This window comes from Capsicum annuum, chromosome 7 (genome assembly GCF_002878395.1).
Source record: "Capsicum annuum cultivar UCD-10X-F1 chromosome 7, UCD10Xv1.1, whole genome shotgun sequence".
Lineage (NCBI taxonomy): Eukaryota > Viridiplantae > Streptophyta > Magnoliopsida > Solanales > Solanaceae > Capsicum > Capsicum annuum.
Window position 1 is genome coordinate 212,512,825 of NC_061117.1, and position 14,236 is coordinate 212,527,060.

Sequence of the window (14,236 nt, forward strand, 5' to 3'; positions counted from 1 at the left end):
AGTCATACCTGAAATCTTAAAAATTCTGAACAAAATTGCTTTATGTGTTCAAATTACACTGCAAAAATTTAAATAATTGAAGATAATATCACTCAACATTTTGGAATTAGGACACACAACTAAATGTGCAAGACTGGATTAATCAACAATAATTCAAAAGTACATCAATTTTTCTAGTCAATCATTGAGAGAGATTTATGCAATCTTAATCATCCCCAAGTCTAACCTATTTTTTTCAAAGTGTTCCCTGCCTAATGCCTTAGTGAATATATCAGCAAGTGGAGAAAAACCTGATTGATATAAGACCTTTTTCAGCATTATCTCTAAGAAAGTGATGTTTAATATCAATATGTTTAGTTCTTTTATATTGAATAGGATTCTTAGCAATATTAATGGCATTTGTATTGTCACAGAAAATAGGAACACATGCAACATCAATACCAAAATCCATGAGTTGTTGTTTAAACCATAACAACTTAGCACAACAAGATTCTACAGTAACATATTCAGCCTCAGCCGTAGACAAGGCTACTGAGTTTTGTTTCTTAGTGGACCAGGTAATTAAACATGATTCAAGGAAGTGTGCCATGACTATGGTGCTCTTCCTGTCCACTAAGTATCCTGCATAGTTAGCATCAGAGTATCCTACCAAGTTAAAGTTACTACCTTTTGAATACCATAAGTCAAGATCACTAGTTCCTTTGAGATATCTAATGATTCTCTTCACAGATTTTAAATGAGATTCTTTAGGATTTGCTTGAAATCTTGCACATAGTCCCACACTGAACATAATATCAGGTCTGCTTGCTGTGAGATAGAGTAATAATCCTATCATTTCTCTATACAGCTTTTGCTCCACATCAGGACCTATTTCATCCAAATCAAGTTTTGTGGCAGTAGCTATTTGAGTGTTGATATTTTTTGCCTCTTCCATGAAAAATCTTTTGAGAGGTTCCTTGACATACTTCTGCAAATAGATCATGGTTCCAGATGTTGTTTGTTTAATTTGCAAACCCAAGAAGTAGTTTAGATCCCCCATCATACTCATCTCAAATTCATAACTCATGAGTTTAGCAAAATCATGAGTCATGTTCATGTTTGTGGAGCCAAAAATAATGTCATCAACATACACCTGCACAACCAACAAATTTTTTCCATTAGCTTTTAAGAAGAGAGTATTGTCAATTTTACCTCTAGTGTGACTATTCTCCAGAAGAAATTTTGACAATCTCTCATACCTAGCTCTTAGAGCTTGTTTCAGTCCATACAAAGCCTTATCCAGTCTATAAACATGATCAAGAAACTCTTTGCTTTCAAATTCTAGTGGTTGTTTGACACATACCTCTTCTTTGAGAATGCCATTCAAGAATGCACTTTTAACATCCATTTGATAGAGAATGAATTCTATGTAAGCAGCAAAAACAACAAGTAATCTAATTGCTTCAATTCTGGCTACAGGAGCAAAAGTCCCATCAAAATCTATGCCTTCTTCTTAATTGTACCCTTAGACTACCAATCTTGCCTTATTCCTTGTAACTGTTCCGTGCACATCAACCTTATTTCTATACACCCACTTAGTCCCAATTACTATTCTGTCTTTTGTGAGAGAAACTAAGTTCCATACTTTGCTTTTCTCAAACTGATTTAACTCTTCCTGCATGGCTATAATCCAATCAGCATCAAGCAGGGCTTCAGTTACTTTCTTTGGCTCAATTTTTGACAAGAATGCTTTTAAGGCACACATGATTCTCAATCCAGACCTTGTGGTGATCCCAGAAGTGAGATTAGTGAGAACATTCTCAATAGGATGTGATCCTTGATACTTGTAACCTTTTGGGACCAAACCTAGTGAGCTACTAGGATCACTGCAGATGTTCTGAGCTGGGGTAGTTGGTGAATCAGTTTCCCCTATCATTGTGCCTCTAGAATTAGTTCCCTCTATTGAGGTGCCTCTATGTTTGGTAGCTCCAGTTGATAAACCAGGTTGTGTAACCTGTTTGTCAGAGTCGCTTCTTTCCTGCAGGTTAGTCTTAACACAGGATTCATTAAAAACTACATGAACACTTTTTCCAATACAGTTTGTTCTGTTGTTTAGAACCCTATAAGCCTTACTATGAAGTGAATAACCTAAGAAGATTCCCTCATCACTTTTAGCATCAAATTTTCCCAGTTTATCTTTTTCATTATTATGAATGAAACATTTACAACCAAAAGTTCTAAAATGAGAAATGTTTGACTTTCTTCCTTTTAGTAATTCATAGGGAGTCTTCTCTAGAATAGGTCTGATCATGCATCTATTTATGATATATGTTGCAGTACTAATTGCCTCAGCCCAAAGATTTTTAGCAAGATTTTCTGCAAGCATCATTGTTCTAGCCATATATTCCAAGGTTCTATTCTTTTTTTCTACTACTCCATTTTGTTGTGGTATTCTGGGAGCAGAGAAGTTATGATCTATACTATTTGTGGAACAAAATTCTAAAATTCTAATATTCTCAAATTCTAAAACTCCAATGAAGTTGTACTGTGACAATAAAGCTTCCATAAGCATTGCTCATAATCTAGTTCAACGTGATAAAATAAAGCATATTAAAGTGGACAAACACTTTATTAGGAAGAAGATTGAAGATGAAAGTGTGAGCATTTTTTTCGTTCCAACAACTGAACAAGTTGCAGATATTTTCACAAAAGGCCACTTCAGAACTACCTTTGAGTCATTTGTTAGCAAGTTAGACATGTTCGATATTTACATGCCAACTTGAGGGGGAGTGTCGAATGAGTTGGCATATTAAGGAAAAATCTGCTCCACAATGAATGGAATCAAATCTTCTCTACAAATCAGCTAGCAGATTTGATTGTAATCAACTTATATAAATATGGAATGGCATGTATCTTAGGAAATATATTAGTTGTTATTTTAGAAAATAGATTAGTGAAAATCTCTTGATTCAAGAATCTCTCAATAATCAGGGATTGATTAGGTTATTCTGATCCTACTTTTATTTTTTAAATACTGTACAATTCTATGAATAAAAAATATATACTTTTGCAGTATCTGAACTTTCAAAAATCATTGCCACCTACATCAAAAAGTTCTCCTCCATCCTTTTCATATATATAGCATGAAAAAAAGAATTGACATAAGGTTAATTTTGTGGCCAAACTATATTTCCTATCAGTGAAGTACTTATCTAGCTCGCAACAAGTATGGGAATGAGAAAGCTAGTTTTTGTGTCTCCCATCCCTAGAACCTAAGTTTTCTCTCATGTTTATAAGAGATCTAGAGTTTTAACTATGTAGTTTGCAATGTATATCTATAACTTCTCTCAACCATTGTTTTAGAGTTTAAATAGAAGCAATGGATGCGAATGCACCTACTGCATGCTGATATATACTGTGTCCAACCCCTGCTCATGCTAGATTGAATTCCGCTGACATTGACAAAGCATGGGCTTAGAGTTGGCTTCTTTATTTGAAACTGGTCTGCATTTAGTCCAGTATCAAACATTGGAGAATACTCGCAACTTTTAGATGATCCAATCCATCAAAATCTGGTTTCCAACACCCAAAGACTTGCAACACTTCTTCTCTGGCCCATGTCTGCCAATCCTGATGCCTGATGCCTGCTCAACAAAATTAGAGTTCATACAATCAATGCTGATGCAGTCTCTTGGCCAGCAAAATAGAACAATTTGCATTCTTGAATGACTTCTTCAATGCTTAGTCCAAAATCCTTCTCTTCATGCTGTTCGGTTTCTCTAAAATAGAATCCAACAATATACCAAGTAGATCCTCATTATTTGTCTCCCCTTCTTTCCAGAGGCGGCTGGACAGTATAAAAAAAGACTTTTGCCTTAGGCCTCCAAATTTAGGGGGCCCATTTTCATATAATTATTTAAACTAGTTTTTTTTTTTTTTAAAAAATTACCTATATAATTATTTTTTGTAAAATAAAGCAAACTTTTTGGAAGAGAAAGTTGGTGACAGGCTGGTCCAACGGTTGGTGAATCATGAATGGTCACCTTTTGCTTTTTAAGACAATTTTTTAGTATCTTTTTTCCCAATTTTCACTTCTTACTCGCATTCTCTCATTCTCTGATAACTGATTCTCTCTATTCTTGATACTTAATGCTTTTTTTCTCCTTCTTAAGCTCAAGAGTTTTGAGTTGAACAATTCAAAAGTTAAAGATTTTGCTAATTTAATTTGAAGAGAGCATCTAAAAAATCGGGTAGTATTATTCTTTTTCTAATATTACTTTTGTTTCTTATATTTATTTTTTTAATTGATATTGTAGATAGTGTTTAGAATATTTGTTAGAATTTTAAAATGTCAACTAGAAAGTATGAATCCGGTCATTCAAAACTTAAAAGAAAAAGGAAAGTATATAATTTGATAAAATCTTAAGAAGGAGCTCTTGATAAATTTTTGACAAATAATATCAAAATTAGACCAAACAATTTAGGAGAATGTTCTTTAGATGACCAAGTCACTAACTTAATTGAGTTAGATGATGAAATAATCCCAATAGAAGAAGAAAAAAAAAGAAATTAGTGAAAAATCAATTGTTGATTCTCAAGAAGATCAATAACTTATAAATGAATCGAATAACTGTATTCCTAAAAATATTTATGAACCTAGTCAATGGAATAATGCTGATAATAAGTTAAGAGATCTATTAGTAGAAAAAGGGCCAATTAGAATTACCGACATAGATTTTTCAAAGGATGAATCTTCAAGACATTTTTCTACTACATATTATTTTCAAAAATTGGCTAATGGAGAAAGACATGAAAGAAGATGGTTAGTTTATTCCAAAGATTTGAATAAAATATTTTGTTTTTGTTGTAAGTTATTTAACACTACTTTGAATGTTACTAATAATAAATTAGCTAGTGAGGGGTAGTAGAGATTGGAAAAATCTTACTACTAAACTTAGAACTCATGAAACGACCAATCAACATATAATCAATATGAGTTTATGGATTGATTTAGAAGTTCGATTGCGCAATAATAAAACAATTGATAAAAATGTGCAACACCAAATTAATAGAGATAGAGAACATTGAAAAAATGTATTGTCACGAATTATTTCTGTCATAAAAACTCTTGAAAAAAATAATTTAGCATTTAGGGGAAAGAACGAAAAGATTTATCAAGAAAATAATGGAAACTTCTTAAGTCTTATTGAAATGATTACAGAATTTGATCCAATCATGCAAGAACATATTCGTAGAATAAAAAATGATGAAATTTATATCCATTATCTTGGGCATAATATACAAAATGAATTAATAAAATTGTTGGCAAGTGAAATAAAGAATAAAATTATTGAAAAAATTAGAGAAACAAGTATTTCTCTATCATACTCGATTGTACCCCAGATATAAGTCATCAAGAGCAAATGTATTTTATATTAAGGAGTGTGGATATTTCAACAACTCCAATAAAAGTTATCGAATATTTTTTTAGAATTTCTTAAAAGTGGATGATACAAGTGGAAAAGGTCTCTTTGAAGTTATTTTAGATGAAATAAAATGTATTGGACTTGATGTTGATAACTTAAGAGGACAAGGATATGATAATGGATCTAAAATGAAGGAAAAACATCAAGAAGTGCAAAAAAGACTTCTTGATATAAATCCTAGATCATTTTATACACCATGTGGTTGTCATAATCTAAATTTAGTAATATGCGATATGGCTAATTCTTGTACAAAAGGTATATCATTCTTTGGAGTGGTACAAAGCATATATTCACTATTTTCTTCTTCCACTAAGCGATGGAAAATTTTAAAAGATAGTGTATCCGGTTTAACTCTTAAATCATTGTCACAAACACGTTGGGAAAGTCGTATTGAAAGTATTAAAGCAATAAGATTTCAAACTCCACAAATAAGCGATACTTTATTGAAATTAGTAGAAGTTAGTGATGATCCCAAAACTAAAAGTGAGGCTAATTGCTTAGCAACTTATGAACTTGAAATTTTTGAATTTTTATTAGGTATGATTATTTGGTATGATCTACTATTTGCTGTTAATTCAATTAGCAAAAGTTTACAATCAAAAGATATGCATATTGATGTTGCCATAGATCAATTAAGAGGTCTTGTTTCTTTTTTCAAAAAGTATAGAGAAGAAGGATTTACAACTGCGATGATTGCAGCTAAGGAAATTGCATTAGAGATGAATGTAGAACCTGAATTTCGTAGTAAACGTGTAATTTATAGAAAGAAACAATTTGATGAGAATGTTGATAATGAAATTACAAAATCTCTTAAAGAATCTTTTAGAGTTGATTACTTCTTATATATAGTAGACCAAGCCATTTCTTCACTTCAAAATGGATTTGAACAATTTGAAGCATATGAAAGTCTTTTTGGTTTTTTATTTAATGGAAAAAAATTACGATCATTAGATGACGAGAATTTAAAAAAACATTGTTTTAATCTTGAATGTTTCTTAAAACATAATACTCACTCTGACATTGATGGTATAATACTCACTCTGACATTGATGGTATAGACTTGTATTCCGAATTAAAAGTGTTGAGGAAAATCATACAAATAGAAGATAATACTCTAATCGAGATACTCAATCAAATAAAACGACTTGATTCTTTTCCAAATGCTTATATTGCTTATAGAATAATGTTAATAATTCCTGTAACAGTCGCTTCCGCAGAAAGAGAGTTTTCAAAATTAAAAATTATAAAATCTTATCTAAGATCAACAATGTCTCAAGAAAGATTAAGTGGATTGGCTATATTATCAATTGAAAAAGAATTGTTAAAAGAAATCGATTGTAAAAAAATTATTAACGACTTTGCATCTCAAAAAGCTAGAAAAATAAATTTTAAATAAATTTTTTTTTTTATTTAAGGCCTCCAATTTTAATTTGGCCTTAGGCCCCAATCCGCTTGAGCCGCGCCTGCTTCTTTCATCGCCTTTACTCTTATATCAATAATACCTCTAATCGAGGCATGACCATCCCTTTCAATTTCCTTCACTCTTCTGTTCTTCTTTGTTGGCAAAAACCTACAAAATAGTTCAATAAACAAGAAATCTAAAAGTGAAAGAGACATCCATCAATCATCATAAAACATAAGAGCCAGAGTTAATCATGATACACGTCTCAATGAATTTTGCAAAGGAGTAATATGGCAATAGTTTTGGAGGCCCCAATTTTTATTTACTTGGTATACCTATATTAAATTTCCCATTAATTCAGAAATCGCTCCCTAAACAGATTTTTCTACGCTACTGTTAATACATTCATACGGCAGCAAACTTAATTACTTTCCAAACATGCATAAAATAAGCACACAAACTCGCGAAAGATTAACATGGCCATCTTTCAACAATTAGCATTGCCTTGCAGGTCATTAATGCTGAAGGGGAGCTTTGGAGTAATGGGTAAAGCTGCCATGTTATTAGGAGGTCACGGTTTCAAGTCATGGGAACAGTTTCTTGCAAAAATGCAAGATAAGATTATGTACAATAGACCCTTGTCATCCGACACTTTCCTGAACCTCATGCATAGTAGGAACTAGCAATATAACAGCTATGATACTGGAACTACCAAAAAGAGAGTTCCAACAGCACGTTAGACTTTAGATTCTTAGTTGTGAACAGAAAATGCTTTTTGCAAATGGATGACTGCAGCCAAAAGGTTATTAGCCTTGAGCCTATCCCTGTTCACGGTATTAAGATTGTTAAAGTTTGTGATCCGAATTTTGTTGATCCGGTCCTGAAAAGTTCGCGGTGTGACCCATGTTTGTGATTTTTGCGGGGGCCTGTTAAGAATTCGTGCCCTACTGATTATCTTATTTTCGCCTAACTGTTGCTTATCGATGAAACGGGTTGCCGGACGTGTTCCACTGACGTGTTCCAAGGAAGCAGTAAAACAGAAAGTAAAGAACACAATAATTTTTACGTGGAAAACACCCGACTCAAAAAGGTGTAAAAAATCACGACCTGTACCTCTTCAGGATTTAACCCCAACTTCACTAAATAACTCTGAGCCTCAACAACGACTGATTATAAAACTCTTGTAACCAACAAATGGGAATTATAAACTCTAATCCCTATAACTCAACAACTAGGAATTATAAACTCTAATTCCTTTGACTCAACAACTAGGAATTATAAACTCTAATTCCTAACTTCACACACCTCCCAAGGTATCATTTCCCAAAGTCTCTGAGTTTTTCCCAACTCGAAGACTAGCTCCTAATTCAGTTTATAACACACTGAAACTAATATTACATCAATAGTTCAAACACAATGAACAACTCTAAAAATCAACACTAAAAGTCTTAGCTGGATTCTATACTTAGGACTAGGTTCTTCAATATGTTTCTTCAGTGATTGAGTAGCACTTTGTGAAGTCAATTTGTCGATTGTGCTTTTCTGCTTTGTAAGTGTGTGTGTTACTCTGAATGATGCATCTTCTATTTAAACACAGCTCTCCAATGAGTTATTCTTTATTTCCAACTCCTCTTTTAATCAGAACTCTTATTACATAGAGTTCTACTTCAAGTGAGACTCCTTCAATTTCAACTCTTGTCTCCTTAGTGTTGTAGTCGAACTTCAACTCTTTAAATCAACTTATCTTCAAGTATTTTGCTCAACCACAACTTGTTCAATTTCTCACGTGATAGTATATCAGAATTAGGCTTGCTCGTTCGTTCTTGACTTTCAGCAATCTTTGTCTGCATTTATCAATAAAACCTGAAACCTGTCTTCCTATGCTTGGAACAGGTCAAGTAACATGGTCCATTCATGTGTCAGTCATCAAAAACTTCATTGATCTAACAAAAAGTCCTTCAATTTATATGTTTCTTATCTTGCGTAGACGTCTTCAATCTGCAGAATCTTTCTCCTTCTACATATAAGACTCTTCAGGATATGCTCAGAAGTGAAACTCCTTCTTTCCATAGGACTCCTTTTTCAACTCAACTTGCTTTCCCTTATCATCAAGTATTTGAATCAAATTCAACTTCTCAAATTTGCACATATTTATTTCCTTGAGTTTATTAGAACTAACCACTCATTTGGTTCTTGATTTCTTCCACCCTTGTCTTTAATCATCGATGATTTTGCTACAAGTTTCAGCTATATGAGACAGTGTGTCTGTGAACCAAGTTGACTGACATGTTTCATATCACGTTGTCAGATTGTCAATCATCAAAACTACATCGTATCCAACAGTGCCCACCACTGATCCCGTTAAGGGTGCGGGGGCTTTGCCCCCGTGGTATGGACGTGTATGTTTTTGGGCTTAGGATTTATTTTGTACGAACGTATTATATAAGTGCGATTTAGTGGGTCGTTTCTTGGACGGTTTATATATATCATTGAGACTCTCGTCTCCTCATTGTATTCCTCTCTATTATAGTGAAATTCTTCTTCCTCTGCCCGTGGTTTTTCCCGCAAGGATTTCCACGTAAAATCTGTGTGTTCTTCTTGTTCTCATTCGTTTTGTGGTATTGCTTATTCCTGTTTGTTCATAATAAAGATCAACGACCATGACATGCATGGCATATGATCATTGATCAATGTAATATATAGAGCAAAAACTCTATAAGCAGATGTGTATAGTGTAGTGATAAGTATCCTAAATCCTGTAATGCATTAAGGAGCAACAATAGTTGGCTTTTCACCATACCCCAGAAATGGTTGAAAATAGTCAAATACCATGGCAACTTTAGACATTACATTCACAGCCTGTATCCAAAATTACCATGTACTTCCAATTCCCATAAGATACTTTTGAGCTTACAATATACAAGGTGGAAAGAGACTGAACAGATCCTTCAAAACTAAGCAATATTATCACAAAATTTGAAGGGTTGAAGCGTTAAGGCCGAGTATAACATTAACATGATTTCTTGGCACGTAAATATGATCTTTCGAATATTGCTGCAAGCTAAAAGTCTCTAACTTAGGGAATTTTCAAGGGTGCTACAGCTACGTACAATCTTCTACTTTATTGTTCCTTTTTATACACTTATCTGCTTGTCATTGTAAAATTATTTGAAAAAAATAGAATTGTACACAGAATTATTATACTACTATTGCAATTTAGTTAGCTAGCTATAGCATGTTCTAAGCTCGCGATATCAAGTTTGATACGATAAGTTACTTGTAAGTAAATTACTTGATGTTGTAGATTTTCCATATGCTATAATATCGTATCAGCGGACAAAACTTAAAACTCAAATAAGCAATAGGCTTTTCCAATTACAACAATCTACAACATACACTACAAATGGGGGATCCATTTGTTAGTTCTACCTTTATTAAACATTTAGGGAACACTCTTAATATATATAACAAGACACTTCTTACAAGTACAAACTACAGTTTGTGCAAAATAAGTGGAGCACCGTATTGGGGTTGTGTAGTTATAATGGAATACGGAGCATGTGCATAACATGGAGACAGTTCAAATGAGAAACGTTGTAGGATCATAGACAAAGCCATCTTTGCTTCTAACATGGCGAAATTTTGTCCCATGCATATTCTGGGACCATAGCCAAATGGAAGAAATGTGAATTGACCCTTTGTTGCACTATTGACTCCATCTTTGAATCTCCCTGGCTTGAACTTCTTTGCATCTTCGCCCCATATCTCTTCATCGTGATGCAATAAGACAGCAGGTAAGGAGAGTAGCACACCTGCTGGTAGAGATAGATCTCCTAATACAGTGTCTTCATTTGCCCGTCGAGTAATTGTCATAAATGGAGGGTATAACCTTAAAGACTCGTACAAGATCATTGTCACCTGCAGCAAAAGTTTCTCTTCATCGATTATATATAGCATGAAAATAGAGTACCTGTTCTGGTAGGAAGGAAGCACCAGGTGAAATAGCCAAGGGGCTATTATAGCATGGAAATAAACTTGTCATAAACTTTAATTTTGTCCTAAACTATTTCCTATCTGTGAAGTACTTATCTAGCTTGCAACTAGTCTTGAAATGAGAAAACTACTGTCCGTCCCCCATCTTGAGGGATGAGTGATCTCTCATGTTCATAAAGGGACGTAGATTCTAGAATCAAAATGAAATTCTTGTCTAATTTAAGAACCGGCTGACTAACTGGACTAACAAGAATACTTACAACTTTCAGATGATTCAATACATCAAAATCTGGTTTCTGACTCCCAAAGACTTGCAACACCTCTTCTCTGGCTCGCGCCTGCCAATCTTGATGACTGCTCAATAATATCAGAGTCCATACAAGCAATACTGATGTAGTATCTTGGCCACCAACATAGAATAACTTGCATTCTTCAATGACTTCTTTGATGCTCAGTCCAAAATCTTTGTGTCCATGCTGTTCAATTTCTTTTGAATTAGATTCTAGCAATATACCAAGTAGATCGTCATTATTTGTCTCTCCTCTTTGCGTTCCTTTCAATCTTTTATCAATGATACCTCTAACTGAGGCTTGAACTTCCTCTTCAATTTCCTTCATTCTTCTGTTTTTCTTTGTCGGCAAAAACCTATGAAATAGTTCAACATACAAGTCCAAAAAAGGGAAAGCAATAAGCATCAATAAATTATTCAGAGTGAGAGTTAATGATGTTGAACTTCCATAATGAAATTTGTAAAGGAGTACTATGGCTATAATTTACGCACATCAATTTACCTCCAGCCTGGGATATAAAATGAGAATATAGCTTCAGTTACATGTCGAGCCTGTTCCTTTTGAAGTTCAAATATTCTTCGACCTTCCTCATAGCTACTGCCAAAAGCAGTCCGAGAGATCACATCACTAGTCAATTGCTGAAGATGAGGCCATACGTCTATCTCGTGTGAGCCTTCAACTGAAACAATGTCTTCCCATTTGCTCAGCATCTCAGTACAGCACAAGTAAAACACTGGAAGCATATTCTGTTCAAGAAATGGTTAATTGACGAGTCAACGAAGAGATACTTCTTCAAAATGTGAAGATCCAAACAAATACCTAAAACAAGAATCACAATCAAGCTAAGTGCAACTAGCTGCTTCAATGAAGCAAAAAGAGAAAAGGACAACCTAAAGAGAATCCATTGCAGTTACGAACCTTGATCTTCTCTACCTGAAAGGCAGGCTTGATGATTTTTCGATGTTTTGCCCATTTGTCTTGCTCCTTGGTTGTTATTCCATCTGCCAGTAACTTGATTAATGGATTTGTAAGTGGCTTTTGATAAATATAGTGTTTGGTGAATACTTCCTTTATAAGCTCAGGGTCCATGATGAACAACAGTGGTCTCGGACCCAACCATACAAACGATTTCTTCCCTGCAAGCAAACGATTCCCTATTAACTCCCAAATGGAAACTAACAGGGCATATGAAAGATAAATTAAGCAGGCAAAAGGCTGCTTCGTCAAATCCCTTGTTCCATAACTCAACTCTCCAAGGAATTATGGCAGCATTTTCAATTAGAATAAACAACAACAACAACAACGATAGAGTATACACAGACTTTACCCCTACCTCAAGTGTAAAGAGGCTGTTTAATTTGGATTACTTTAGGTGATATCATTAGCTTTCCAAGTCAGTTTCATTAACCTGAGCTATATTTTGATTATTGTACAAAACAAACCACTTTTAGTGCTAACAACAAGCAGTTCCTTACAAGCAATTCATTATTTAAGAATTATGAATAAACCCCATACTTTAGAGATTTAACTGTACAAGCTATACTAATATATATATATCCAACTTCATCAGCTAGAAAAAAAAGTGTGATTTTCAGTAGTAGCACAAGCTAATAAAAGTAACTTCTACATATAACTACTTTTGGAACCTTGGCCAACACAAATTATTGCTCCAGTATTGGCAAAAAATGTGTTTCAAATCGATTAACCAAACACAAATTACTCTACACATGTACTTTTCAAAAAAATACTTCAAACAAGATTCTAAACGTCGTTCGGTCAAACATGCTATACGACTGAATGACAGAAAGGGGACAATACTGGAGGATCAACAAAGGAAATAAATGGAGGGATGAACAAATTAAAATCTTGAAACAGCTCTTTATCCAACTCATCAGCAAGAACATACTTGGTATAATAATATCACAAGTGAGGTCAAGGAAGAGTAGGATGTACACGGACCTTATCCAACTCATTTGAAGAAATTAATTAGAAGAAGGGGATTCAATTTATTCATGCAACTAAACTCCCTTACGAGTAAAGGGAAAACAACAACAACATACCCAGTATAGTCTCACCAAGTGGAGTATGGTGAGGGTAGAATGCATGTACGCAGACCTTTCCACCAATTTAAAGGTGGGAAGGTTGTTTCTAATAGACCCTCGGCTCAATGGAAAAATAGTCTAAAGTAGCTGATAAAGGGAAGTAACAGAAGTACAAGAAATAACATATAGTAACAAAACAATATGATAGTAAGTATACAAATAATATGATAATCTAAGTAAAGTAAATGAATGGGAAATTGATGAAACATACCATATTTCTTGATGGTCTTAACAAAGAAAGGCATCAATCTTGGTGCTATATTATTATCATCAGAAAGACTCATAGGCTTGGAAGTAACTTGCTTAATCATCATAGAAAGTTCTTTGGTGTCCCCATACAATATCCTATAGGAATTGCCCTTCATACCTTGTTGTGTCAATAACTTCTCCCATTTCTTTGGTCTGAACCAAACCCAATTCAGCACTCTCCATAGACACACCAATAGAACAGTTATTATGGCTATACAAGATGGCATTACTATAACTTGAACATGGTTCATTTTCACTCTCTATTTTGTGTCCAGTATCAATATTGCTATTTGACTTTAGCTTTTTCGTTCTTTTTATAGGAATTTTCACACACCCACGTTTCAACTTCTTTGTCCTTAAGTTTCTTTTAATCCATATCAAAAAGGCATAATATATAAACTGTTATTTAACTTGATAAAAAAAAAAAAAAGGTTGTTGGTACACTAAAGCTATCACTATGCACGGTATTTGAGGTGCTATTTTACTTGATCTCAATTAATATTTATATTTTCTGATTTTGAATGTGCACTAATAAACTCTCATGCATACTGTCATTTAACTTGATCTCAGTTAATATTTATATTATCTAATTTTGAGTGTGCACTAACAGACTCTCATGCGTACTATATAACAAATCACATGCAATTTAATAAAGGTACGTGCATCTCACATGATTTACCATATAACACATATGTGTCTGCTCATTTAATTTTATATTAATTAAAGTGTCTACTA

At 33.8% G+C, this 14,236-nt stretch overlaps 2 protein-coding genes across 2 annotated transcripts in view; both read right to left on the minus strand.

The window, feature by feature from the left end:
* Positions 1-4,092, minus strand: part of LOC124885890 (cytochrome P450 CYP72A219-like) — a 17,814-nt gene extending 13,722 nt beyond the window's left edge. The window contains exons 1-2 of the mRNA XM_047394143.1: positions 4,079-4,092; positions 3,783-3,826 (exon numbers count right to left, since the gene is read on the minus strand). Of these exons, the coding sequence (XP_047250099.1) occupies positions 3,783-3,826; positions 4,079-4,092 (58 nt within the window). The remainder of the gene's footprint in view (positions 1-3,782; positions 3,827-4,078) is intronic.
* Positions 4,093-10,210: 6,118 nt separating this feature from the next.
* On the minus strand, positions 10,211-13,843 carry LOC107878445 (cytochrome P450 CYP72A219). The gene is made up of 5 exons (XM_016725441.2): positions 13,464-13,843; positions 12,069-12,286; positions 11,652-11,896; positions 11,121-11,505; positions 10,211-10,785 (listed from the first exon to the last, which is right to left on the minus strand). Exons 1-5 carry the CDS (start codon positions 13,750-13,752, stop codon positions 10,360-10,362), a joined length of 1,563 nt encoding a protein of 520 aa, XP_016580927.1. The 5' UTR covers positions 13,753-13,843; the 3' UTR covers positions 10,211-10,359.
* Between the last annotated feature and the right edge of the window lie 393 nt (positions 13,844-14,236).

Coding starts and splice junctions, on each gene's coding strand:
- LOC107878445 (XM_016725441.2), bottom strand. CDS start 13,752: ATGAACCATGTTCAAGTTATAGTAATGCCATCTTGTATAGCCATAATA. Junction 11,506..11,651: donor TTTTATATCCCAGGCTGGAG/GTAAATTGATGT, acceptor ACTATTTCATAG/GTTTTTGCCGACAAAGAAAA. Junction 10,786..11,120: donor TATTGAATCATCTGAAAGTT/GTAAGTATTCTT, acceptor CTTTTGCTGCAG/GTGACAATGATCTTGTACGA.